The sequence below is a fragment of the Geotrypetes seraphini genome, chromosome 7, assembly GCF_902459505.1.
Source record: "Geotrypetes seraphini chromosome 7, aGeoSer1.1, whole genome shotgun sequence".
In the NCBI taxonomy this organism is placed as follows: Eukaryota; Metazoa; Chordata; class Amphibia; order Gymnophiona; family Dermophiidae; genus Geotrypetes; species Geotrypetes seraphini.
The window spans coordinates 197,149,291-197,175,348 of record NC_047090.1 but is presented as its reverse complement, the minus strand read 5'-3'; the positions used below and the strand labels follow the sequence as shown (position 1 = coordinate 197,175,348).

The 26,058-nt window shown below is 43.3% G+C and overlaps 1 protein-coding gene across 4 annotated transcripts in view; it reads left to right on the top strand.

The window, feature by feature from the left end:
- Positions 1-26,058, top strand: part of COQ6 (coenzyme Q6, monooxygenase) — a 318,766-nt gene that overhangs the window by 208,724 nt on the left and 83,984 nt on the right. For 3 of the 4 annotated variants that reach the window (XM_033951988.1, XM_033951986.1, XM_033951985.1), the window contains one exon: positions 19,442-19,549. The exons of the other annotated variant lie outside the window; for it this stretch is intronic. In XM_033951988.1, the coding sequence (XP_033807879.1) occupies positions 19,442-19,549 (108 nt within the window). The remainder of the gene's footprint in view (positions 1-19,441; positions 19,550-26,058) is intronic. 4 annotated transcript variants of the gene reach the window in all.

Below are 26,058 nucleotides of genomic sequence, written 5' to 3'. Positions count from 1 at the left end.
CCTTGAATCTAATGGGTTACAGGATCCGAGGCAACATGGCTTTACAAAAGGTAAATCATGCCAAACGAACCTGATTGAATTTTTTTCAATGCCAAAAAATGCAAGGTCATGCACCTTGGCAGCAAAAATCCATGCAAAATTTACACCCTAAATGGCGAGATCCTAGCAAGGACTGTAGCAGAACGAGACTTAGGGGTGATCATCAGTGAAGACTGCCAATCAAGTGGAGCAGGCTTCATCTAAGGCTAGACAAATCATAGGGTGTATCCGTAGGGGTTTAATCAATCATAAGCCTGAAGTCATTATGCCATTGTATAGATCCATGGTGAGACTCCATCTGGAATACTGTGTACAATTCTGGAGGCCTCATTACCGCAAAGATGTGCTGAGACTGGAGTCTGTCCAGCGAATGGCCACCTGGATGGTCTCAGGACTCAGGGATCTCCCGTATGAGGAACGGCTGGATAGGTTGCGGCTGTACTCACTCGAGGAACGCAGAAAGAAGGGAGACATGATCGAGACGTTCAAATATCTCACGGGCCGCATCAAGGTGGAAGAAGATATCTTCTTTTTCAAAGGTCCCACGGCTACAAGAGGGCATCCGTGGAAAATCAGGGGAGGGAAGCTGCACGGTGACACCAGAAAGTACTTTTTCACCGAGAGAGTGGTAGATCGCTGGAATGGTCTTCCACTTCAGGTGATTGAGGCCAGCAGCGTGCCCGATTTTAAGACAAAATGGGATCGTCATGTGGGTTATCTTCACAGAGAAAGGTAGGGGTGGGTCATTAAGGTGGGCAGACTGGATGGGCCGTGGCCCTTATCTGCCGTCTATTTCTATGTTTCTATGAGTGACCAGAGAGCTGGATCGAGGACATATGCTAGATGTAATTTACTTGGATTTCAGCAAAGCCTTTGATACAGTTCCTCATAGGAGGCTGTTGAACAAACTTGAAGGGCTGAAGTTAGGACCCAAAGTGGTGAACTGGGTCAGAAACTGGCTGTCGGACAGACGCCAGAGGGTGGTGGTTAATGGAAGTCGCTCGAAGGAAGGAAAGGTGACTAGTGGAGTCCCTCAGGGTTCGGTGCTGGGGCCAATCCTGTTCAATATGTTTGAGAGTGACATTGCTGAAGGATTAGAAGGAAAAGTGTGCCTTTTTGCAGATGATACCAAGATTGTAACAGAGTAGACACCGAAGAGGGAGTGGAAAATATGAAAAAGGATCTGCAAAAGTTAGAGGAATGGTCTAATGCCTGGCAACTAAAATTCAATGCAAAGAAATGCAGAGTAATGCATTTGGGGATTAATAATAGGAAGGAACCGTATATGCTGGGAGGAGAGAAGCTGATATGCACGGACGGGGAGAGGGACCTGGGGTTATAGTGTCCGAAGATCTAAAGGCGAAAAAACAGTGTGACAAGGCAGTGGCTGCTGCCAGAAGGATGCTGGGCTGTATAAAGAGAGGCGTAGTCAGTAGAAGGAAGAAGGTGTTGATGCCCCTTTACAGGTCACTGGTAAGGCCCCACTTGGAGTATTGTGTTCAGTTTTGGAGACCGTATCTGGCGAAAGATGTAAGAAGACTTGACGCGGTCCAGAGGAGGGCGACGAAAATGATAGGAGGCTTGCGCCAGAAGACGTATGAGGAGAGACTGGAAGCCCTGAATATGTATACCCTAGAGGAAAGGAGAGACAGGGGAGATATGATTCAGACGTTCAAATACTTGAAGGGTATTAACGTAGAACAAAATCTTTTCCAGAGAAAGGAAAATGGTAAAACCAGAGGACATAATTTGAGGTTGAGGGTGGTAGATTCAGGGGCAATGTTAGGAAATTCTACTTTACGGAGAGGGTAGTGGATGCCTGGAATGCGCTCCCGAGAGAGGTGGTGGAGAGTAAAACTGTGACTGAGTTCAAAGAAGCGTGGGATGAACACAGAAGATTTAGAATCAGAAAATAATATTAAATATTGAACTAGGCCAGTACTGGGCAGACTTGCACTGTCTGTGTCTGGCCGTTTGGTGGAGGATGGGCTGGGGAGGGCTTCAATGGCTGGGAGGGTGTAGATGGGCTGGAGTAAGTCTTAACAGAGATTTCGGCAGTTGGAACCCAAGCACAGTACCGGGTAAAGCTTTGGATTCTTGCCCAGAAATAGCTAAGAAGAAAAAAAATTAAATTGAATCAGATTGGGCAGACTGGATGGACCATTCGGGTCTTTATCTGCCATCATCTACTATGTTACTATGTTACTATGTCACAGCATACCGGACTCTAGTGCAGTTAATAGCCTGCCTACTAGAGTGTCAGAAACAGGAAATACACGGATTTTTATGCCCTTTTCGCAAACTAATATATGCAAAAACTACAATTTTCATTTGTTACTTCTATAACTTTTCTACAATTATTATTGGTCCTAAGCTCACATTAGCAGGTCACTTATCTAACTTATCTAAATGTTAAATGTACAGAAGGGCAGGGTACATCATGGCTCAAACTCTTATCTATTTAGCTTACAATGTGGTAAGGTAGGGACATACATTTTAGGCAGATGAGGTCAATAGATTGTACACTGTTTTCAGCTATGTAGGCCAGAGCAATATTTTAAACAACAGTTAACCATTTCATGACCCTACAATATCATCAGCGTAGATGTAGAATATCACATTGAGACTTTGTAGTAAATTAGCCAAAGGGACTAAATATATATTGAACAGCATTGGCGATAGTGGAGAATCGTACAGGACTCCACAGGAATTTGTCCATAAGGGAGAGTATTTACCTGCACTGTATACTTGATAAGATCTGTTTTTCAGGAAACCCTGGAACCATTTTTGTACATTACCCGTCATTCCAATTGAATTCAAGCAGCCCAACAGTAGATCATGATCTACCAGATTGAAAGCACTGCTTAGATCTAGTTGGAGAATCAGGGCACTGGTATCTAATCTAAATAGGTTGTTTAGTTGATTAATTAATGATGCTAGTATGGTTTCTGTACTGTGACTTGAACAAAATCCAGATTGGCAGTTGTGCAGTATTTGACCAATTCATCATTTACTAATCCTTCTAATATTTTAGTAAATCGCGGGATGCTGGCTACTGGTCTGAAATTTTTTGCACGTAATGGGGTCTTTCGGGTTTTTTATAATGGGTGTGACTATAATTTGTCCTAGTTCCTGCCCAAATCAATCTTCTTGCAATTGGAAAATTACCCATTTGAAAAGATTTGCTCTTTAGGAAAGGGGTGCATTATTCAGTACGTTGGTAGGGCAGTTGTCTAATCGACAATTTTCCCTCAGAGAAACGTCCCAGGCAGAGGAAGGAAAGCCCTTCCCCCCTGAAGCCAAGGTGGTTGTGGGTTTTTCCCTCAGCTTAAAGCGAGGCTCTGTAGAGAGCAAAGGAAGCCGAGACAGGAAGCTCGAAACGGGACTGAGCTTACCCCAGACCAGGCAGGCAGCCCTGACTGGGAAGTGAGAGATGAGCAGCTGAAGGAAACCTTCCTTCAGGAGTCTGTTCCTCAGAGCTGAGTGAGGATATGATATGGGAAGATAGCATACAGCTGAGATTTGGCCAGAACAAACGCAAGTCTTTTGGATGTTTTCCATGGCTGTTTTTTTTTCTCTGGTAAGCAGACTGTGTGGGCTACCAGAGAGGATAACTAAATTAAGCCAAACGCTGAGCAGGAAACTCAGCCTGTTTGTTTCTCCGATTCCCTGTGCACAGATCTCCATGGGAGAAGACCAGCTGATAGTGGTTACTATAGCAACCTGTTAATTGCATTCAGCTTGCAGGCTTCTCAGAAACATATGGAAAATCTCTAGGTTTAAAAGTGCTAAGTTTTCTCTGTTATTGAATTCAACTTTGAGAACCAGTATTGACTGTCTCCTGCCTAATGCTGTAAAACTGTTTGTGTACCTTGCTAAAAGACTTGCTGCATAAAAGTATAAGTTGTTCTGTCTCATCCTCATGGTTACTTGTGCCTGCAGCCCAGTAGTGCTGGCTCATTAACCACTGCCATAGACTCCCCTCCTGCAGCTCAAGAATAGGGAGCTGCTTATTCTAACTGTTGTAAAACAGTGAAGCAATTAAATGATATGATTTCCTAAAGTATGCCTAGCCTTAAGACTCTGGTGAAGAGGACGGTGTATAATTTAGCAAACAGAGTTAAAGTTTGCTTTTGAGAAACCTTTTCTTTTGAGTTATATTTTCATGCTCACATTGAAACCTTTGATGGACTATGATTTTGAGGCCAGTGACCAAATAAAGTTTATATTTTGCATTAAGGCCATTCTGACTAAAGGGTATTCTTTGCAAGACCTGTTGAAAGAGCAATTCTAGGCTGTTGCCTAGGGGTAAAAATCCTGAAAGGCTCCCCTAGTTCCAGGGGGACCACGCCAGATTGGAGCAACGTTACGCTCTTTGAGGGCACAGGTGTGACAATGGAAAAGAGTTCTAACCTTCCTGAGCATTCATAGACTAAAAAAGCACTTCTTAACGAGAGTTTATTTGATCTTTGAAAGTAAGAGAGGAATCTATGAGGACTCCTAGTATCTTAGAGGAGAACTCAATTTGCAGGGAAATCCCAGGTTCCTGAAATACAATGGGAGGAAGACACTCCATAAGAGTTTAGTTTTAGCTGCATTCAGCTTCATCTGGACATACATAGCCCAAGCTTGAAGTTTAGAAATACAATGAGTTATTTTAAAGGCTATGTTGGTAATATCTGAATCAATCTCGATCAATATAAAGATATCATCCGCATAGGTGAAAAGAGTTTCCTAAGCTGACAACTTATAAGTGTTCAGTGTAGTCATATAGAGATTAAACAAGATAGAGAAAGCGGAGATCCCTGGGGGACCCCACAAGGAGGCTGCCAGGAATTGGAGATATCACCTTCAATATTAACTGAGTAGGAACGAGACGATAGGAATTTAGAAAACCAATCAAGTACAACCTGGTTGAGACCAGTGTCTGAAAGTAAATGAAGCAAAATGTCGTGATGCACTACATCAAACGCTGCAGATAAATCAAACTGAAGCAAGATAGCATATTTATTTTGTAATTGTTGAATTTTTGAAAGAAGAGAAATCAATAAAGTTTCAGTGCTGAAATTAAAACGAAATCCATGTTGAAATGGTTGGAGTAGTGAAAATTTTTCCAGGTAATTAGTAAATTGACTAGCGACAATGGATTCTAACATTTTTGTCAACAAAGGTATGTTGGCAATTGGTCAGTAATGAGAAGGGATGGTAGGATCTAGATCTACTTTTTTATTAGAGGAATGAGTATTATTTGCCCATAGATTGCGAGAAGTATCCATTTTCTAATGAGTAATTCAATAAAGTAGTCAACCAAATTATTGCTTGTGAGGGAATATTAACAAATAGATATGACGGAAAAGGGTCCAGAGAGCATTTACACTTTCTCATCTTTTCACACAATTCGGAAACTTGAAGTTCAGATACTGGATTAAAAGAGCACCAGTAACGATCAACTGATATCTCCATTGTAGGATCTTTAGAATATATAGGAGAATATTCAATATCTCCTAAAGGGAAAGATTGCCTGATAAGAGAAATTTTATCTTGAAAAAAACGAGCTTGAACATCAGCTGAGGGAGATGTAGATTGATCGGATTTGGAATTCAAGTTAGTCAGAGAGCGCCAGAGTTTAAAGAAAATGTTGCTCTGGTTATCAGACCTAGCTATTTTTTATATCCATAAGTTTTTCTCGCTTTCCTAAGTTCAAAGTTATACTTTTAATTGCACACCTCCAGTTTAATTTGTTTGTATCTGAATGAGATTTTTTTCCATTTCTTTTCTAACTTCCTACAATTTTGTTTTAGGGCTCTATGAATGGGTAGAAAGCACAGCGCATTCTGAGCATAGGAAATTGTTTTGGTGATTATTGGGGCCAAAGATTGATAAGCACATTCTGTAGAAGATCTCCAATTATACCAACTATCATCAACAGGGTATTCCCTAGGTGAACAAGGGAGAGAAACTAGAGCTTGAGACCAGAAAAGTTCTGGGTGTATTTTCTTTCTGAAGTTAACAGTTTTTTTCTGCAGAAATTTCTCCGGAATATGGGACATAAAAATAGGTAGGGAGAATTCACCAAGATAATGGTCAGTCCAAGGGACTTGCTGCCAGCGAACGGCATCGATAGATGTCTTTTGGGTGGTGTGGTCTCAAAAACTAACAATATCCAGTGAGTGACCTTTTTCATGAGTAGGGACAATGGATGGTAATGAAAAGCCTAATGACTGGAAAAAATAAATAAATTCAGAGACATCCCTATTATTAGTATCTTCAAGATGCAAATTTATGCCACCTAACACTAGTAATCTATGCAATTTAATGAAAGCATTAGCAATCATATCGGAAATGATAGTGGATGATCTATTCCAAGAAATTGGGGGTCGATATAAAAGGAGGATGCCCAAAGGATGTAAGGAGAATTCATCTTTAATAGATGCAAGCAAAAACTCTAATTCTGGGCTACTAACCTTTTCAAGTAGTTGAACGTTAAAAAATGATTTAAAAATTTGAGCTAATCCACCACCCCTTTTTTTTGTTTCTGAAGGACAGTAGGCTCTTAAAACCCTGGGGACAAATATCGTTTTGAGTAAATATGTCATCCTGAGAAATCCACGATTCAGTAATGCACATTAAACTAGGATCTAAGTCAGTTATCACAGTGTTCTTCAATCACCGGTCTGTAGAAATCTCCTGCCAATCCACAGGGCCGGCACGTGCATCAGGCCCAAAACAGTGTTCTTCAACCGCCGGTCCACGGTGCGATCGATGCGGCATTATCTTCAAGCCAGCTCCCTCTTCCTCACTAATTCAGTGCACAAAGCCATGGGCAATGGCTCCTACACGCGCCCTGTGCCGGAACCGGAAGCCTTCTTTCTGTTGTGCTTCCAGATGAGGCACGGGAAGCGCAAGGAGCCGCTGCCCGCAGCTTTGTGCACTGCATCGGTGAGGAAGAGCAAGCCGGCCTGAAGATAACACTGGGGGCGGCATAAAATGGGCACTCTCTAAAACAACCTAATGCCACAAGAACTACTTCATCCCTATGAACCAAGTTGACTACTCCCTAACTATTCTATAATTCCTCTGGAAATGGCCAGATAGATCCTTTTTGTAATCCGCTTTGAACCGTAGGATAACGCGGAATAGAAATCACTAATGTAATGTAATGTAAAATAGCCAGGCAGGAGCAGGCCAGAAGGTAAGGCATAGCATGGAGGGAGGGAGACAACAAAGGTAGGGGAAATGGTTTTATTTTTGAATTTTGTAATTGAATTATGTCAATTTTGAGAATTTATATCTGCTCTCAGTATGCTTTGTGTAGTTTAATTTTATGGTTAACCATTATGTGTTGTTGATAAGATTATATTATGTATCTGTGAAAAATGAATGGAAAAAAATAGTGTTACAATTAGTACTATTATGGGGGCAAGGTCTGGGGGTGGAGATTTGGTAGAGATGGGCGGGGTCTTGCCCACGACTTAGCCCAGTGTTCTTCAACCGCCGGTCCGCGGACTGATGCCGGTCCACAAAATAATTCTTTTATTTCTGCCCGTCCATAGGTGTAAAAAGGTTGAAGAATACTGAGTTATCAGGTCTTTAATGATCTGCCTTTTATTGCAAACTGACCTGGCGTTGCAGTAAAGGACTGGAACCAGAGTGAGAGAATCTTAAAAAAAAACTTTTAGGTCATTATTATCTGGCAGAGTGGACTTCAAAGTTATTAAATTTCTAGGGAAGGTTGTTTTCAAGAATGATTATCCCATACAATGCCCCACGCTCTCTACGATCATCTTCTTCAAACCTACTAACAATTCCCTCCTTGAAAATCATTGGCACAAGAAGAAATGATATATTTTCCGTTATGGCCCCTAAATTATGGAATTCTCTGCCAAGTTATATTAGAAATGAAAAAGATCTTTTATCTTTTAAAAAAATTTTTAAAACTTTTTTGTTTCAAGACGATTTTGATGTGTAATACGGCATATCTTGGACCCTTTATATTTTGTTACGATTATCAAACTCATTAATCCCCTTCCCTCCCCATTGTATTTTCCCTTTTATGTAAATTCCAACAGAAAATGAAATTGTAACTTTTCCCTCCTTTCCTCTTCATTCATGTTTGTCTCTATTTCGATTGCCAAAATGTAAACTGATCCATGTAGTTTGTTTTGTGATTGATTTGTCCAATTGTATGTGAGACCACCATCTAGTGGCTTTTAAATTGTACATCGCTTAGAAAATTTGTATAAGCGATTCATCAAATGTTAATAAAACTTGAAACTTTCTTGTAAGAAGGTTTTCTGTTACCCAAAATAACAGGGATTTTCTGACCCAAACAGGAACAATCTGCTAGTTAGTTTTAGAGAATCCTAGAGGTGATAGATCCACTGGCCCTGATTCTGTATAGGACGCCCAGGAGAGGTGTCCTATACAGAATCGGTCCTACACTAAACCCCGATTCTGTAACCGGTGTCCATGGTACAGACGCCGGTTAGAGAATCGGGTTAAATTATATGCGGCTGCTATACTTATGGCAGCAAGGGATCTCCCTGCTGCAATATGTATAGCGGTCGCGGCCGCCTGTCCCATCGCCGACATGAAGATGCCCAATCCTCCTGCCGGAACCCCCCTGGAACCCCCCTCCCCCCAAACTGGTAATCGCCGACAGGAGGATGCCCAATCCTCCTGCCAGAACCCCCCTGGAATCCCCCTCCCCCCCAAATTGGTAATTGGCAGGAGGATGCCCAATCCTCCTGCCGGAAAGCCCGACGACCCCTCCCTCCCCCAACTAACCTTTACATGTTGGTCGACTGGACGGGTCTTGCTGCCGTCCAGCCGATGGGCCCGCCTCGTGGAAATGAGATGGGCCCGCCCCTTCCCAGCCCATCCCCGCTAAATCTAAGGCCTTATTGGCCCAGGCTCTAGAAGCCTGGACCAATCAGGCCTTAGTCATAGCAGGTCCGCCCATCCCCACTAATCCTAAGGCCTGATTAGCCCAGGTGCCTAACCTGGGCCAATCAGGTCTTAGGATTAGTGGGGATGGGCAGACCCACTATGCCTAAGGCCTGATTGGTCCAGGCTTTTAGAGCATGGGCCAATCAGGCCTTAGATTTAGCGGGGAAGGGGCGGGCCCATCGGCTGGACGGCAGCAAGACCCATCCAGCCGACCAACATGTAAAGGTTAGTTGGGGGAGGGAGGGGTTGTCGGGCTTTCCGGCAGGAGGATTGGGCATCCTCCTGCCAATTACCAGTTTGGGGGAGAGGGGGATTCCAGCAGGAGGATTGGGCATCCTCCTGTCGGCGATTACCAGTTTGGGGAGGAGGGGGGTTCCAGGGGGGTTCCGGCAGGAGGATTGGGCATCCTCCTGTCAGCGATGGGACAGGCGACCGCGGCCACTATACTTATTGCAGCAGGGAGATCCCTTGCTGCCATAAGTATAGCGGCCACATCTACTTACAATGTAGACCAGCATTTTGCTGGCCTACATTTTAAGCGTCTCTTCCTCTACTAGGGAGACGCATAGAGCCACCTAGGTTCGCCTAAGGCCCTTAGGCGAGCTTAGGCGTCTTGCGGGCCTCCCTAGGCTCCCGGAGGCGCCTTCAATATAGGCGGCCTGCCTGGGGAGCATTTTTTTAAAAAAACATGCATCCCGATTGGCTGATTAGACAGCTGTAGGACGCCTACAGCTGTCTAAAATTGGGACGCACTTTGGAGAATCAGGGCCACTGAGTGTACAGTACCAACATTCGAGCAAAGTAGGAACCCAACAAACCAGAATATAAAATTCATATTAGAACAGATAGATAAAAAGACAACAATATCAAATAAAAATTCACACTAAAAAAGCTTTAAGAAGTAAAAACTGACAAAATAGCATAAAAATATTCAAACAAAAAAAAGGGCTCAAGAATTAAGACTGGCAAAATAGCATAAGCATACCATGAAATAATAAGATCATATCATGCAACAATGTGGAGAAATAATAATCAGTTTATATACCTCAAGGCCATAAAGTTCTATGTGGTTTACAATACAATAAAAGAAGTTGAATAGAACTAAGAAGGTTAGAAGCCAATAATTAGAGACACTAAAATGATCAAAATAGTGCATAATAAAATTTTTACGAATTAGCTGCCTAAATACTTCAAAAACAGATATGTTTTTCGATGTCTCCTAAATTCCCCATAAGTGTCAGTAAGCAAAAGCAATTGTTCTAAATCCTTACCCCATAACGCTGCTTGATATGAAAAAAGATTTTGAAATTTACATCCTCTAACAGGCAGAAAAACAAAATTCAAATGTGAGTTGGTCTTATTCTTGTTGGTTGCAAAAGAGAAAATCTCAGTTATATATTTGAGAGCTAAACCAAACTTAAGCTTCACCCACGCCTCCATTGGAAAGTCCTAAGCTCAGTTCTTAGGAAAACACAGTCCTCCCAGAGTCAAAGTCGCTGACAGGGAACCACTAAGATGGTAACAAGCCTCTTCTGCTGACATGTCATCCAGACTTCAGAGAGGCAACTGAGATGGTAAAAGGTCTTTCTTATTGCGCTTTAAATAGCAAGCACAGTGACTGTCATGCTGGAATAAAAATAGCAAAGTCTCAAAACCGACTAGTATTCTGTTTTCAACAGTGGCCAACCCAGGTCATAAGTACCTGGCAAGATCCCAAAGAGTAAAATGATTTATGCTGCTTATTCTATGAATAAGCAATGGATTTCCCCAAGTACATCTTAATAATGGCTTATGGACTTTGCTTTTAGGAAGTTATCCAATCAGTACGCTAACTGATTTTCCAGTGCAATAGGTGAGTCATTCTAGACGTGTGGGTTGTCTCCCTGTGGCCATGAGCCATCTGCAGAAGGAATCCACTCCAAATATTTTCTGTGTTCTTCCTTTACTTCACTGGGAGCTCTACTGCCACCTGTAGTTGTTCCCTTCTGCACAAGAGCCTGAAGGAATGTTTCTGTCCTGCGCTTCCCTTTTTTTATTTTCTTGGGTGTTTTTCAACCCTTTTTGTGATTTTTCTTTATGTTTGGAGCATATTCTTCAGCTCTGCCTGTGTAAAGAAGCAAACTCCAGTCTACAACTGACAGGCAGACCCCTGGTGGTACCTATTGGCCAGCCTGCATTAGCATCTTTGGAGCTCGGGGCCATCCACGCTTTATTCTTAGGAGGCTTAGCAGTATCTCGCAAGGTGCAGACCGCGAGTGATTTTCTTCATCCGCTGGCACGCCAGCTGCCCTCTCCTGCCTCTCCAGCTGCTCTCTCCTGCCTCCCCTGCCTTTTGACAGGCGAAAAATTGCATTTGTGGCTTTTCAAAATTCATGGAATGGAATCCCTGTGAATTTCAGGGGAGTACTGTAACCGTGCCTCTCCTGCACAGTCCTGCGCCGCCTCGGACTTGTCTCTCAGTTTCTTTGATTTCCTGGGCACATCCTCTTCTCAGTCAGCCGCTGTCCCTGAGCTAGCTGACCCTGATTTGGGTGATACTTATGATGTTGATCAGTTAGCTGACTCCTTGTTTTCTGGGGGACGCTCTTCCCATGGCCGGGGACCTGGCCAGTATGCCGGATCTTTGGATACTTCTATGGCTTTTGGCTACCAGTCTCACATTGCACCACATATAAAATTATTTTGCTCATCTTCAAAATAAAACTTACACGCTCTCCAGCTTTTCTTGACAAGCACATCATTCCCTACTCATCTAGGTCCCTCAGATCAGCTGAGCAGAACTTACTGACTGTTCCTCCGATCAAAGACCTCTATTACACCAGAAATACAGCCCCTGCAATCTGGAATGCCATGTCATCTCATCTCCACCACGAAAGTTCTCTAGATAAATTCAAAACCAAACTCAAAACCTTTTTATTCCAAGACGCTTACCAAAACACAAGATAAAAACCTTTCTTCAACTGCAGCACACTTTTCATAAGAACCGCTTCAATGAAGCGATCCCGCTGGTTTTTCCCCTCCCTTCACTTTTATTTTATATGATGTAATTATTAACTTTCCCCATCCCAACTCCTCTCATGTCCATTTATGTCAATGCCCTAGTCTTCATTTGTCTTTTACCCCACTCTTCATTTATTTTTATACTTTTAGCATTGTAAACCAACCAGATACATGTAGATGGTTGGTATATCAAATTATAAATAAACTTGGAACCTGTGGACTATCCCACAGTTCTGTGTTTATCAGTTTCCTTGCCTGATCTCATTTTGGAGTCTTGGCAAGAGTTGAATTTAGGACCTCAGTCAGATCCTTCTTCCTCCTCTTTTCTGTGTGGAATATGAGCTCAGTCTTCCACATTTCCTTGACATTCTGATCTTGGAGCAGTGGGACTCTTAGGAAGGCACTCTCAATGATGAGAGCTATGTCCCTTCTGTACTCTATGGCACAGGAGTGCCAGCAGCTGTTTAATCAGCTTAAAATGAACTCTCTGGTTACGGAGGTCACTAAGTACACCTCTTCCCAATAAGGGTGGTATGGTGCTCAAGGACATGCAGAACTGCCCTGTGGATATGGTTATCAGGAGACTCTTTGAAGTAGCGGCTTTGGGAGTCAGCTGCCTCGGCGGTGTCCTTTGTCACACACACTTGTGTGTCCTGGCTGCGTACTCTGGAAAATGAGGCTATGGAGCCTCCTCCTCAGTTTCTTTGAGCTGGAGTAGATGCTGCTGATGTTCTGTATGACCTTATGTGGGTCTTGGGTAAGGTGTCGGCGTATTCAATTTCTGCTCGCAGAATGCTCTGGATCAGACAATGGGCCGGTGATTCCACCTCTAAAGTTACTATTGCTTGTCTCCCTTTTAAGGGGCAGTTATTATTTGGCAAAGGCCTGGACAACCTCATGAATTCTGTGGTAGACCATTACCCTAAGACCCAGCCTGACAGCAGACCCAGAACCTCTAGAGGTTTGGGACGCTCTAATTTTCATAGCTCCAGGTGTTCCCGCCTTTATTCAAGCTCTACATCTCAGAGATTGTCCTAGGGCTACAGGCAGAAGTTCTCAAGCTCCAGATATAACCAGCCTTCTGCCTCCCATTTGGCTCCCTCTGCCAAAAAGGCACAATGACGCCAGGCTAAGGGAGGTCTCTCTACATGTCAGAAGCAGACTCTCAGTGTTTCTGCAGGCCTTGGTGCACATTTCATCTGACCAGTGGGTTCTGGACATTATTCAGTCCAGTTACAAGATGGAATTTGCCCGGCCTATGACAGATTGGTAATCTAAGGAAATACTTTTTACAGAAAGGGTGGTAGATGCATGGAACAGTCTCCCAGAAGAGGTGATGGAGATAGAGTCTGTGTCTGAATTCAAAAAGGCCTGAGATAAGCACGTGGGATCTCTCAGAGAGAGAAAGAGATAATGGTTACTGCGGATGGGCAGTCTAGATGACCCATTTGGCTTTTATCTGCCATCATGTTTGTGGACTCTCATGTTGGGTGCCCGGACAAAGCGCAGGCCACTGTTCAAAGATTGGATATTCAGGCTTGGACAGATACTCCATATACTTTATTGTGCCAAAGAAAGGCACAGGCAATGGAAGCCAATCCTGAATAAATGCAGCGCTTAAGGGAGAGTTCCTGGCCTCTCTGGATCTCATAGAGGCTTATTTGCACATTCCAATTTTACCGGGACATTATAAATTGCTCAGGTTTAATGTTTTGGAAAATCATTACCAATTTTAAACTCTACCCTTTTGCCTGACAACAACTCCTCGTACCTTCACCAAGGTGATGGTGGTCATGTATGTTTTAATTGATGTAAAGTGTTTATTATTTTTGTAAACAGTATAAAAAAAAGTTTTAAATAAATAAATTTAAGGAAAATGGGTCTGCAGGTCTGCTCATACTTGGACGATTAGCTGATCAGAGCCCACTCATTCTCCGAGGGTCGGCGTACAGTGGATCAGATTATCTGGTTTCTAGAAGACCTGGGTTGGATTGTGAATTACAGGAAAAGCAATTTGACCCTGATGCAGTCCTTGGAATACCTGGGGGAGGGGGGTCTTGTTTGATATGGCAGCAGGCCACGTCTATTTTCCCGAGGCACGCAGACAGATTGTGCTCTCAGATTTCTTGGCTCGTGAACAAAGCAGCTCATAGAAACATAGAAACATAGAAGATGACGGCAGAAAAGGGCTACAGCCCATCAATTCTGCCCACTCTGCTTACCCACCCCCTGTCTATGCCCTAATGACCCAATTTCCTTATCTTGACCCTCGTAGGGATCCCACATGGGTATCCCATTTATTCTTAAAGTCTGGCACGCTGTCTGCCTCGATCACCTGCACTGGAAGCTTGTTCCAATGATCAACCACTCTCTCTGTGAAGAAATACTTTCTGGTGTCGCCATGAAATTTTCCTCCCCTGAGTTTGAGCGGGTGCCCTCTTGTGGCCGAGGGTCCCTTGAGAAAGAAAATATCATCTTCCACTTCGACACGTCCCGTGAGGTACTTAAATGTTTCGATCATGTCTCCCCTCTCCCTACGTTCCTCGAGAGTGTAGAGCTGCAATTTGTTCAGTCTCTCTTCGTACGAGAGACCCTTGAGCCCCGAGATCATCCTGGTGGACGTCCGCTGAACCGATTCAATTCTGCGCACATCTTTACTGAAATGTGGCATCCAGAATTGCACACAGTACTCCAGATGAGGTCTCACCATGGCCCTGTACAACGGCATTATGACTTCAGGCTTTCGGCTGACGAAACTTCTATTGATACAACCCAATATCTGCCTTGCCTTAGATGAAGCCTTCTCCACTTGATTGGCAGTTTTCATGTCTGCACTGATGATTACTCCTAAATCTCGTTCTGCTGAAGTCCTAGTTAAAGTTTCTCCGTTCAAGAAGTACATCCTGCATGGTTTTCCGCTTCCGAGGTGCATGACCTTACATTTCTTAGCATTGAAGCCTAGCTGCCAGGTTGAGGACCAACTTTCCAATGTAAGCAGGTCCTGCGCCATATAATTCTGTAAACTACATTCACTTACTATATTACATAGTTTGGCGTCATCAGCGAATAGTGTTACCTTGAAGCCCTTGAGTCAGATCCCCTATGAATATGTTGAAAAGGAGTGGACCCAGGACCGAGCCCTGCGGCACTCCACTGGTCACCTCCGATGTTTTAGACAGGGTACCATTAACCACCACCCTCTGAAGTCTGCCACTCAGCCAATCATTGACCCACGCAGTTAGTGTCTCTCCTAACCCCATCGATTCCATCTTGCTTAGCAGCTTGCGGTGTGGTACACTGTCAAAAGCTTTACTGAAGTCCAGGTACACGACGTCCAAAGACTCTCCCAAGTCCAACTTTCTTGTTACCCAGTCAAAGAAGCTGATGAGATTGGATTGGCAGGACCTACCCTTGGTGAATCCATGCTGACTGGGATCCCGAAGATTCCCTTCATTCAAGATCGTGTCCAATTTGCTTTTAATTAGTGTTTCCATGAGTTTGCACACTATTGATGTGAGACTCACCGGTCTATAATTCGCAGCCTCTGCCCTGCAACCCTTTTTATGCAGAGGAACGACATTAGCTAATTTCCATCCAGGGGAACTTTCCCCTTACTTAGGGAGAGATTGAATAGCTCAGCCAACGGTTTCGCCAGGACATCGCTCAATTCTCTGAGCACTCTTGGGTGCAAATTCTGAGCATGGGACTATCTGCAGATCTTGGGGTCCATGGTGGCCACGATAGATGTGGTTCCTTGGGTGAGGGCATACAGGTGTTCTTTTCAGTGCGTTGCTCATGCGCTGAGATCCACAGATAGCAATATTGCAAACGCCTCTTTCCTGGACTCTTGAAGCCCAGGCCAGCATGGCTTAGTGGCTTCTTCTGCACACCCTTTCCAGAAGCATGCTGCTGAGGATTGCTTCCTGGGTGATTGTGACAACAAATGCCAGTCTTTGGGGCTGGGGTGCTCTTTGCAATCATTGTCCCATTCAGGTGCATTGGACACTCTCCCGAAAGAAATAGTTGATAAACCAGTTGGAACTAAGGGCTATTCATTTGACTCTGGTGAAATTACAGAAGACTCTGGAGGGCCATGCGGTCAGGGTCTTCTCTGATAATGCAACAGCGGTGGTGTATGTCAATCGCCAGGGAGGAACCAAAAGTGCGTCCCTGGCTCTGGAAGCTTGTCTGCTTTTTCACTTGGTGGAGCATCACCTCTAGCAGCGCTTATGGCAGGAGTCAACAATGTTCAGGCAGACTTATTCAACGAACAGACCATAGATTCAGGTGAGTGTGGACCTGTCCTCCACAGCATTCCAAGTGACAGTGCAGCACTGAGGTCGGCCTCACTTCGACCTTGTGGCAACGGTGAAGAACAAGAAGGTAGATCAATTCTTCAGTCGAAAATCCGAGCCTGGAAGTGAAGGTCTCGACGCTCTAGTCCAGCTATGGTCGCAGATAGTTCTACTGTATGTTTTTCCTCCCTGGCCCATGATAAGGCGAGTCATTTGACGGATTGCAGTCCATCAGGGAATATTTATTCTGGTGGCTTCAGACTGGCCTTGCAGACCATGGTACGCATCTTCACATAGGTTGCAGTCTTCGGTTGTGCGCCCATCCAAACCTTCTTGCTCAGGGTTTGTATGGAGGATCCAAATCACTGTGCTGTTATGACATGGCTATTGAGCGCGAAGCATTAGAGCCCAAAGGATATTCTGATGTAGTCATTGCTACTCTTCTCAAATCTAAGAAGTCATCTACTGTATCTGCCCACACTAATGTGTGGAAAACCTTTCAGCATTGGTGCGACCAGGAAAGAGTGGAGCGGCAAAAGAAGGCAAATAGAATGTTGGGCATGATAAAGAAAGGAATCTCGAGTAGATCGGAGAAAGTAATAATGCCGCTTTATAGGGCAATGGTCAGACCTCACTTTGAATACTGCGTCCAACATTGGTCTCCCTACCTAAAGAAGGATATAAAACTGCTGGAGAGGGTGCAGAGACGAGCAACTAAACTAGTGAAGGGTATGGAGAAACTGGTATATGAGGATCGACTTAAAACACTGGGATTGTTCTCCCTTGAGAAAAGGAGACTGCGGGGGGATATGATCGAGACCTTCAAAATACTGAAAGGAATCGACAAAATAGAGCAGAGAAGATTATTTACATTGTCCAATTTGACACGGACAAGAGGACATGAAATGAAGCTAAGGGGGGACAAGTTCAGGACTAATGTCAGGAAGTTCTGCTTCACACAGAGAGTGGTGGACATCTGGAATACTCTCCCAGGGGAGATTATTGCGGAATCGACAGTCCCAGGATTCAAAAGCAAACTAGATGCATATCTCCTTGAGAAAGGCATATAAAGATATGGTGGCTATAAATAAACCAGGTGTATACCTGGCGGGGCCTCCGCGTGTGCGGATCGCCGGACTTGATGGACCGAAGGTCTGATCCGGAGATGGCGCTTCTTATGTTCTTATGTTCTTATTCCACTCCTATTTCTGTGGTACTAGCCTTTCTCCAGGCGGTCCTTGACGAGGACCTCACCATGGCTTCCCTTTGAGTCCAAGTCACTGGGCTCTCTTGTTTCAGGGCCCCGGATCATTATTCTACACCTGCGTCTCACTCTGATGTTGCCAGATATCTGAAAAGGCGCTCTTTGCATTAGATCACCTATCAAACCACTGTTTCCTTTGTGGGACCTTAATTTGGTTCTGTCTGGCCTCACCAAGCCTCCATTTGAGCCTTTGTAAAACACATCCCTCTTTGACTTAACTCTCAAGAAGACGTGTCTTGGAGCTACAGGCTTTTTCTTATAGAGAGCCCTTCCTGAGAATCTTGGAGACTGGGATTTCCTTATGCAAGGTTTTTTCCTTTCTGACGAAAATGGTATCACATTCCATGGTAATCAGGAAATGTGTTTGCCTGTTTTTCAACCTATGGGTTCAAAGAAGCAAAACAACATTTTGAGAAATTTGGACTTTTGCAGAGTTCTGCTGCACTATCGTGAGGTCACTGACGAGTTTAGTCTCTCTAACCATCGTTTCCAAGGCCACGATTTCCAGATGGATCTGTAAGGCCATTTTGTCAGCCTATATTCTTTCCAATAAAAAATCTCCCATTTCTGTTAAGGCACATTCCACGAGGGGTATGGTTTCTTCGTGGGCCGAGGCCAGAGTGGTCTCTCCTGAGGATATTTGTAGGGCAGTGACTTGGTCCACTCTGCACACATTTGCCAAATTTTTTATTTATTTATTTTAAAAATTTATATGCCATCTTTAAACAAAGCGGTTTCTATAAAAATGAACATACATAATTGTAAACACAAGACAGAATTACAATTCTAAAATTAGAACTAGATTACAATACCATAAATGACATTTTCAGAAAAAAAAAAAATTGCCTGAGGGAATTAGGCTCTCTTCAAATCTTCCTTAAACATTTAAAAACTTGGTTATTCACCAAACTGTAAATTTTTCCTCTTTACTATCTCTTCCCAACATTTCATACTGTAAACCGAGTTGAGCTTTTTTCTTATAAAGATGACATGGTCTATAAATTCAAGCTTTAGTTTACAGAGTGGATGTGGCAGCAAGAGAGGACTCTGCTCTTAGGTCCTCGGTTTTGCAGGCCGGCACAGTCAGCCTGCCCTAGCTTTTTGGGGACTGCTTTTGTATATCCTACATGTCTAGAATGACTCACCTATTGGACTCGAAAAAGAGTTTATATCCTTACTTTGATAATATCTTTTCCAGTAGATTGGTGAGTTATTTTAGACTCCCGCTCTGTCCTTCCTGTGCTTGCCTACTATCTCATTCTGTTTATGCTTCTCCAAGTTTGATTCTTGGGTGCCAATTAGCCCTTTGGGCCTTGAAGAATGTTGTATATATGTTCAAATGGCATACAGGGGTGTCTGATGCTTTTGTTAGTTGTTTTAAATTTTATAGTTTAAGGTTAGTATATTGGAGCAGAACTTGAGAATGTTTCCATTGGTATTCCTATTTCATTTACTGTCAATGGAGCTCTTTGTGCTTGGGTACTAACTACAGGTGGCAGTAGAGCTCCCAGTGAAGTAGAAGAGGGACACTGAAAATAATCCGGAGTGGATTCCTTCTGCAGATGGCCCACATGTCTAGAATGACTTGCCTATCTACTGGAAAAGATATTATCAAGGTAAGGACATAATCTCTTTTCACTATATTCTCTGGCAACAAATTCCTGAGTTTAATTATATGTTGAGTGAAGAAATATTTTCTTCGGTTTGTTTTCAGATTCATTACCTGTCCCCTAGTCCTAATATTTTTGGAAAGAATAAACAAGCTCCTGTGCAGATGTTTATTAGCTCTCTCTCTCATGCTTGCTTTCTCTGCTGTTTTCCTACATATTTTTATTTATCTTTCCTGTGCAATCTCCTGTAGTGTTTGCTGACCCTCCTATGTTTTTGTCAACAGCTTTCAGACACGTGCAGTTCCTTAGTATGGTCCACATCTTCTGGGCATGCAGCAGAATTGTTGTCCATGGATAATGAGAGATTTGTAGATACTGTTAATTCTGCTTTTGTGAGTATGTATAACTCAAAACAAAGGAAGTTGAGGGCCATTCACTGAGCGTATGTTGAATGTACAATGCTAGTTTATTATACACGATTTGTTTGTTTGTATGACTGGATGACTAAAGAGTTGGATCAGGGAGAGCACTAGATTTGGTGTACTTGGATTCCAGTGAGATCTTTCACACAGTTATACATAGATAACTTATAAATAAAACAGTACCATTGGTATGGGTCCTAAAGTGACTTAGGCACATAGTTATCAACATGAGCTACCATCAAAGCCATGTTATTTTATGTTAACTAGTACTATTTTACCACAAGTTCAATTTTAAGCAATAAGACCTCATTATTAATAACTCTTGATTAGTAATAAAATAATATTTCCTTTCAGAACAGATGGATCCAGAAACTGAAGGGTTATGTCCATCTACCACAAAAACAAAAATTGTGGAAACGATGATCTTGATAAAATTGATTTGTACATTAGGTGCAGTAAAATGTCATCTCAAATAATACACAGAAAGAGATTGTGGTGGGGATCCGACATGGTCCGTGTTTCGGTCGGAAAGACCTTCCTCTGGAGTCCAGAGTGATGAAAACCACCAATCTATGATGATGTGGAGCAAACGAGTTCCTGTGTACATAAAATAATTATGTGGTACCGACTTCTGAATAAGTATCCTTTGACTTACTACGTGAGCGGTTCTGTGTCTGGCACAGCAACCGCTGGAGCACAGGAATTCGTTTGCTCCACAGCATCATAGATTTGGTGGTTTTCATCACTTTGGACCCCAGAGGAAGGTCTTTCCGACCGAAACATGGACCGTGTTGGGTCACCTCCACAATCTCTTTCTGTGTATTATTTGAGATGATATACTACCACACTTAATGTACAAATCAATTTTATAAAGAACTTGGAATCAAGTTCATCGTTTCCACAGTTTTTGTTTGCACTCTTTTTCTCTTCAATGTGGAAGTTTGGTGACTTTTTTTTTGTTTCATTATGTCCATCTACCAGCAGGTGGAAATAGAGAACACAAACGGAACTGTATTATATAGGACAACCTGCAGTCTGATTAGTCAATATTCTTTATTTCCACCAGGCAGTAGACAACTTCCCATCTGCTTCTGTTATAGCTGAGGTGTTTGGCTCCTGTTCCTGTTGGTTCAGTAGAGCCTGGGATGTTGGACTTCAACTGGTGTGTTCTGGGGTATACGTGGTGGCTCCAAGTCCCTCTTCACCCTCTTCTCCCTGCTGCCACAGACTTCTCCCTCCCCCCCCCAAAAAAAAAAAAAATCACAAACAAATTTTGGCAGGCTCTCAGAAGTAAAGGAGCCACAGTTGGCAGTAGAGAAAGGTACAGATAAGAGAGACTTACCCGATGGAACAGAGTTCCCAGAGAGGAGTATAAGGAGAGATGAGAGGGGAGATACTGAGCTTGGATTCTTCACAGCCAGCTGTGCAGGTACCCTTTACTTCAGAACTTATTTTGCTGATGCACCAAGCATATTTGTTGACTGGGTCCTGTCCTCCTCGTCCTCCTCCGCAGTAGATAGGTTTACAGGCACTCTTCAAAGACACATACACAGTCTCTCCCACTTTGTTCCCAGACTTGGAAGGGGATTTATCAGTCATCTCCTATGCCTGAAGCTTCAGAGGAGAGTGAATTGCCTTTAGATGACAGATGATCCCTTTGCAGTGAGGATGTTTCACAGGGTGGAGCTTCCCTCCTTTATTACCAGGGCCGCCATCAGGGCAGTACTACCAGTCCTGAATTCAGGGGCCCGGAGCTGACAGGGGGCCCGGGCTCCCCCAGGGTCCTAGGCAGTGTTCTAAGGCAGGGGCGCCAGTAGCTCGCCAAGGCAAAGTGAGTCGATCACCCAGGACTCACTTTGTCTTGGCGATCTATCGGGCCGATCAGTCTTCCTCTCCCCGACGTCAATTCTGCAGTCGGAGAGGAAGTTCGGGCCAGGCAATCGCTGTCTGTCTGGACGGAACTTCCTCTCCGACGGCAGAATTGACGTCGGGGAGAGGAAGACTGATCGGCCCAAAGCAGGGAGAGCATGCGTCGGCGTCGGCTTTGGGGCTTGTTATCCATTGGTGGGTCCTGTTCCCCGATGGCAGTGGCAGTGGCTTGGGGAACGACAGGGAGAAAGAAAGAAAGGGGGCAGGCAGGGAAACAGAAGGAAAGAAGAGAAACAGAAAAAAAAGAAAGGGGGCATGAAGAGAGGAAGAAAAAGTTGGGGGAGGGAATGAGGTGTGGAGGTGAGGAAGCATACAGGCTGAAAGAAGGGAAGAAAGATTGGATGCACAGTCAGAAGAAGAAAGTGCAACCAGAGACTCATGAAATCACCAGACAAGGTAGGAAAAATGATTTTATTTTAAATTTAGCAAAGTGGAGGCAGTATTACCACAGTTTTCAAAGGAATTTGCCCAAATAACTTAATAGTTAACTGGGTAAATTCCCAGAGATGAAAACTTCCCTTCACTTACTATGCACAGTTCTAAATTTATATCTGCTGTCTATATTTTACAATATGGTCCCCTTTTAATAAACCGCAATAGTGGTTTTTAGCGCAGGGAGCCTATGAGCGTCAAGAGCAGCGCTGGGCATTCAGCGCAGCTCCCTGCGCTAAAAACTGCTATTGTGGTTTAATAAAAAGGATGGAGGGTATATTTGTCTATTTTTGTATGGTTGTTACTGAGGTGACAATGCATAGAATCATCTGCCTTGACCTCTTTGAAAAAAACCCAGAATAGGAATGATAATTAACATTTTCTCAGCATATAGTGTGCTTTATGTTTTTAATTTTATTGTTGGTAGATCATTTTGACTTGGTCATTTTAAAGTAGCTCACAAGCTCAAAAGGTTTGGGCACCTCTGAGCTAGAGCGTTGAAGCTGTGTATTTCTATTTTATCACCCCTTTTACAAAACTGTGGAGCGTTTTTTAGCACCAGTCGTGGTGGTAGCAGCTTTGATGCTCAGAATTCTATGAGCGTCAGGGCTGTTACCACCGTGGCTAAAATCCACACTACAGTTTTGTAAAAGAGTGAGGGGTTAGTTTGTGATGACATATTCCATACTAGGCGAAGGTGTTTTCTGTGTTCTGTGTGTTTGAAAGACATGGTTTTCTGTTAGGATTGACAGTGTAGGATTGATCTGTGCTGGTCTGGCTCGTTTAGTTTTACAATGGGTGTATTGATGTACTGCTCACTGCAATATGTAAGATGCTGCCTTTTCCTAGGTACTCATGTGTGACGTGTGGTTTGTTACTAAAAATCATGTTTTTCTTACAGATGGGGGGGGGGTGCCAAAAAATGATGGGCCCCGGGTGTTACATATGCTACGTACGCCACTGTATGTAAAGATACCAGAAAGCTGGTGTAGCAAAAACTTTAAGTAAATTGTTATTCTTCTAAGTTTTGAGTATTTAACCCTCCCACAATCTCACGGGCACTCGTTTCAAGTTTATTGAGATTTTGATTTAAACGCAATATCAAATATTTTCAATGCATATAACAAAAATAAATTTGGGGAACTAAATAAAACCATTTGAACAATAAACATACAAACATATCCATAGATGATTAAAATTACATAAGGAGTACAAGGATAAACTACATTTGTTTAAAAATGCGTTCTCCGCGCCTGCTCATAAATTTGTTGACTGTAAGGATCCAGCAATGTGGCCAGATGTCATTCAGGACAAAGACAGAGAAAGAATTGTGCAATTTGGATTAATGATGGAAGATGATTTAAAGCAAATGGCACAGTCTATGAGTAAAGATCTTGACGGACGTTCTTTTTATGAATATCTCCTCTATGCCAAATCACCCAATGGACGTGAGAAGATTTTAAGGGACTTGCTTAGGTGGAGCATTAGCATTAAAGTATGTGTGTATTCGACCCATGGAAGAAGGGAGGGCGTTGGGGGGAGGGAAGGGGTGCGTGGGGGGCCCAATAGGATTGCTCAGTAAGGGGCCCAGAAATTTCTGATGGCGGCCCTGTTTATTACTATAGATGTTTGAGGTCTGGAATGTTCAGTTCCCTCTCATCCAGCTGTATCTGTGGCCAATCTAATGATGGCTAGAATCAAGAAACCCCCACACTTCTTTCCAGTGCATGAAGCTATGGTTTTACCGAGGCAACATGTTTTTACTAAAGGTAAATCATGCCAAATGAATCTGATTTAATTTTTTGATTGGATGACCAAAGCATTGGATCAAGGACATATGCTAGATGTAATTTACTTAGATTTCAGTAAAGCCTTTGACACGGTGCCTCATAGAAGGCTCTTGAACAAACTTGACAGGCTGAAGTTAGGACCCAAAGTGGTGAATTGGATTAGAAACTGGTTGACAGACAGATGCCAGAGGGTGGTGGTTAATGGAAGTCACTCAGAGGAAGGAAAGGTGAGTAGTGGAGTCCCTCAGAGTTTGGTGCTGGAGCCGGTCAAGTTCAATATGTTTGTGAGCGACATTGCCAAAGGGTTAGAAGGAAAAGTTTGCCTTTTTGCAGATGATACTAAGATTTGTAACAGAGTAGACACCTAGGAGGGAGTGGAAAACATGAAAAAAGATCTGCAAATGTTAAGAGGAATGGTCTAATATCTGGCAACTAAAATTCAATGCAAAGAAGTGCAGAGTAATGCATTTGGGATTAGAAACATGATGGAAGATAAAAGCCAAATAGCCCATCTAGTCTTCCCTTCCGTAGTAACCATTATCTCTTTCTCTCTCCGAGAGATCCCACATCCCTATCCCAGGCCCTTTTGAATTCAGACAATCTCTGTCTCTACCGCCTCTTCTGGGAGACTGTTCCATGCATCTACCTTTCTGTAAAAAAGTATTTCCTTAGATTACTCCGGAGCCTATTACCTCTTAACTTCATCCTATGCCCTCTCATTGTAGAGTTTCCTTTTTCAAACGAAAGAGACTCGACTCATGCGCATTTACATTACGGAGGTGTTTAAGTGTCTCTATCATATCTCCCCTCTCCCGCCTTTCCTCCAAAGTATACAGATTGAGATCTTTAAGTCTGTCCCCATACGCCTTATGATGAAGACCACATACCATTTTAGTAGTCTTCCTCTGGACTGACTCCATCCTTTTTGTATCTGTTTGAAGGTGCGACCTCCAGAATTGTACACAATATTCTAAAAGAGGTCTCATGAAAAGTCTTATACAGGGGCATCAATACTTCCTTTTTCCTACTGGCCATACCTCTCCCTATGCAACCTAACATCCTTCTAGCTTTCGCCATCACCTTTTCAACCTTAAGTCTTTCACATACAATCAGAAGGAGCCATATGTGCTGGGAGGTGAGAGGCTGATATGCACGGATGAGGAGAGGGGCCTTGGAGCAATAGTGTCTGAAGATCTAAAGGCAAAGAAACAGTGTGACAAGGTGGTGGCTGTTGCCAGAAGGATGCTAGGCTGTATAGAGAGAGGTGTGATCAGTAGAAGAAAGAAGGTGTTGTTGCCCCTGTACAGGACAATGGTGAGGCCCACTTGGAGTATTGTGTTCAATTTTGGAGACCATATCTGTCAAAGGATATAAGAAGACTTGAAGCGGTCTAGAGGAAGGCGACGAAAATGATAGGAGGTTTGCGCCAGAAGACGTATGATGAGAGACTGGAAGCCCTGAATATGTGCACCCTAGAGCAGGGGTCTCCAAAGTCCCTCCTCAAGGGCCGAATCCAGTCAGGTTTTTGGGATTTCCCCAATGAATATACATGAAATCTATGTGCATGAACTGCTTTCAATGCATATTCATTAGGGAAATCCCGAAAACCTGACTGGATTCGGCCCTCAAGGAGGGACTTTGGAGACCCTTGCCCTAGAGGAAAGGAGGGATAGGGGAGATATCATTCAAACGTTCAAAAGGTATTAATGTAGAACAAAATCTATTCCAGAGAAAGGAAAATGGTAAACCAGAGGGCATAATTTGAGGTTAAGTGGTTGTAGACTTAAAAGTAATGTTAGGAAATTCTTCTTTACAGAAAGGATGGTTGATGTGTGGAATGCGCTCCCAAGGGAGGTGATGGAGAAGAAAACAGTGACAGAATTCAAACAAGCATGGGATGAACACAGAGGATCTCTGATCAGAAAATAATGGGTATACATTGAAGGAACTAAGGCCAGTACTGGGCAGGCTTGCATATTCTGTGTCCCGTATATGGACATTCAGTTGAGGATGGGCTGGGGAGGGCTTTGATGACTGGGATAGTTAAGATTTGCTGGAGTGAGCTTTGACGGAGACTCCAGTAGATAGAACCTAAGCACACTACTGGGCAGGGCTCTGGGTCTCTGGCCCAGAATATCTAAGAAAAAGGACCATTTAAATTAAATTAATTTATGCAGCATGTATGGTTGGGCAGACTGGATAGACCATTCAGGTCTTTATCTGCCGTCATTTACTATGTTACTATGTTATGTTGCTATGAGCAAATTTCTACACAGTGGGATACTTCAGATGCAAGGCTTAAGGTGGCCAGAGCTATGAGTCGTTTAT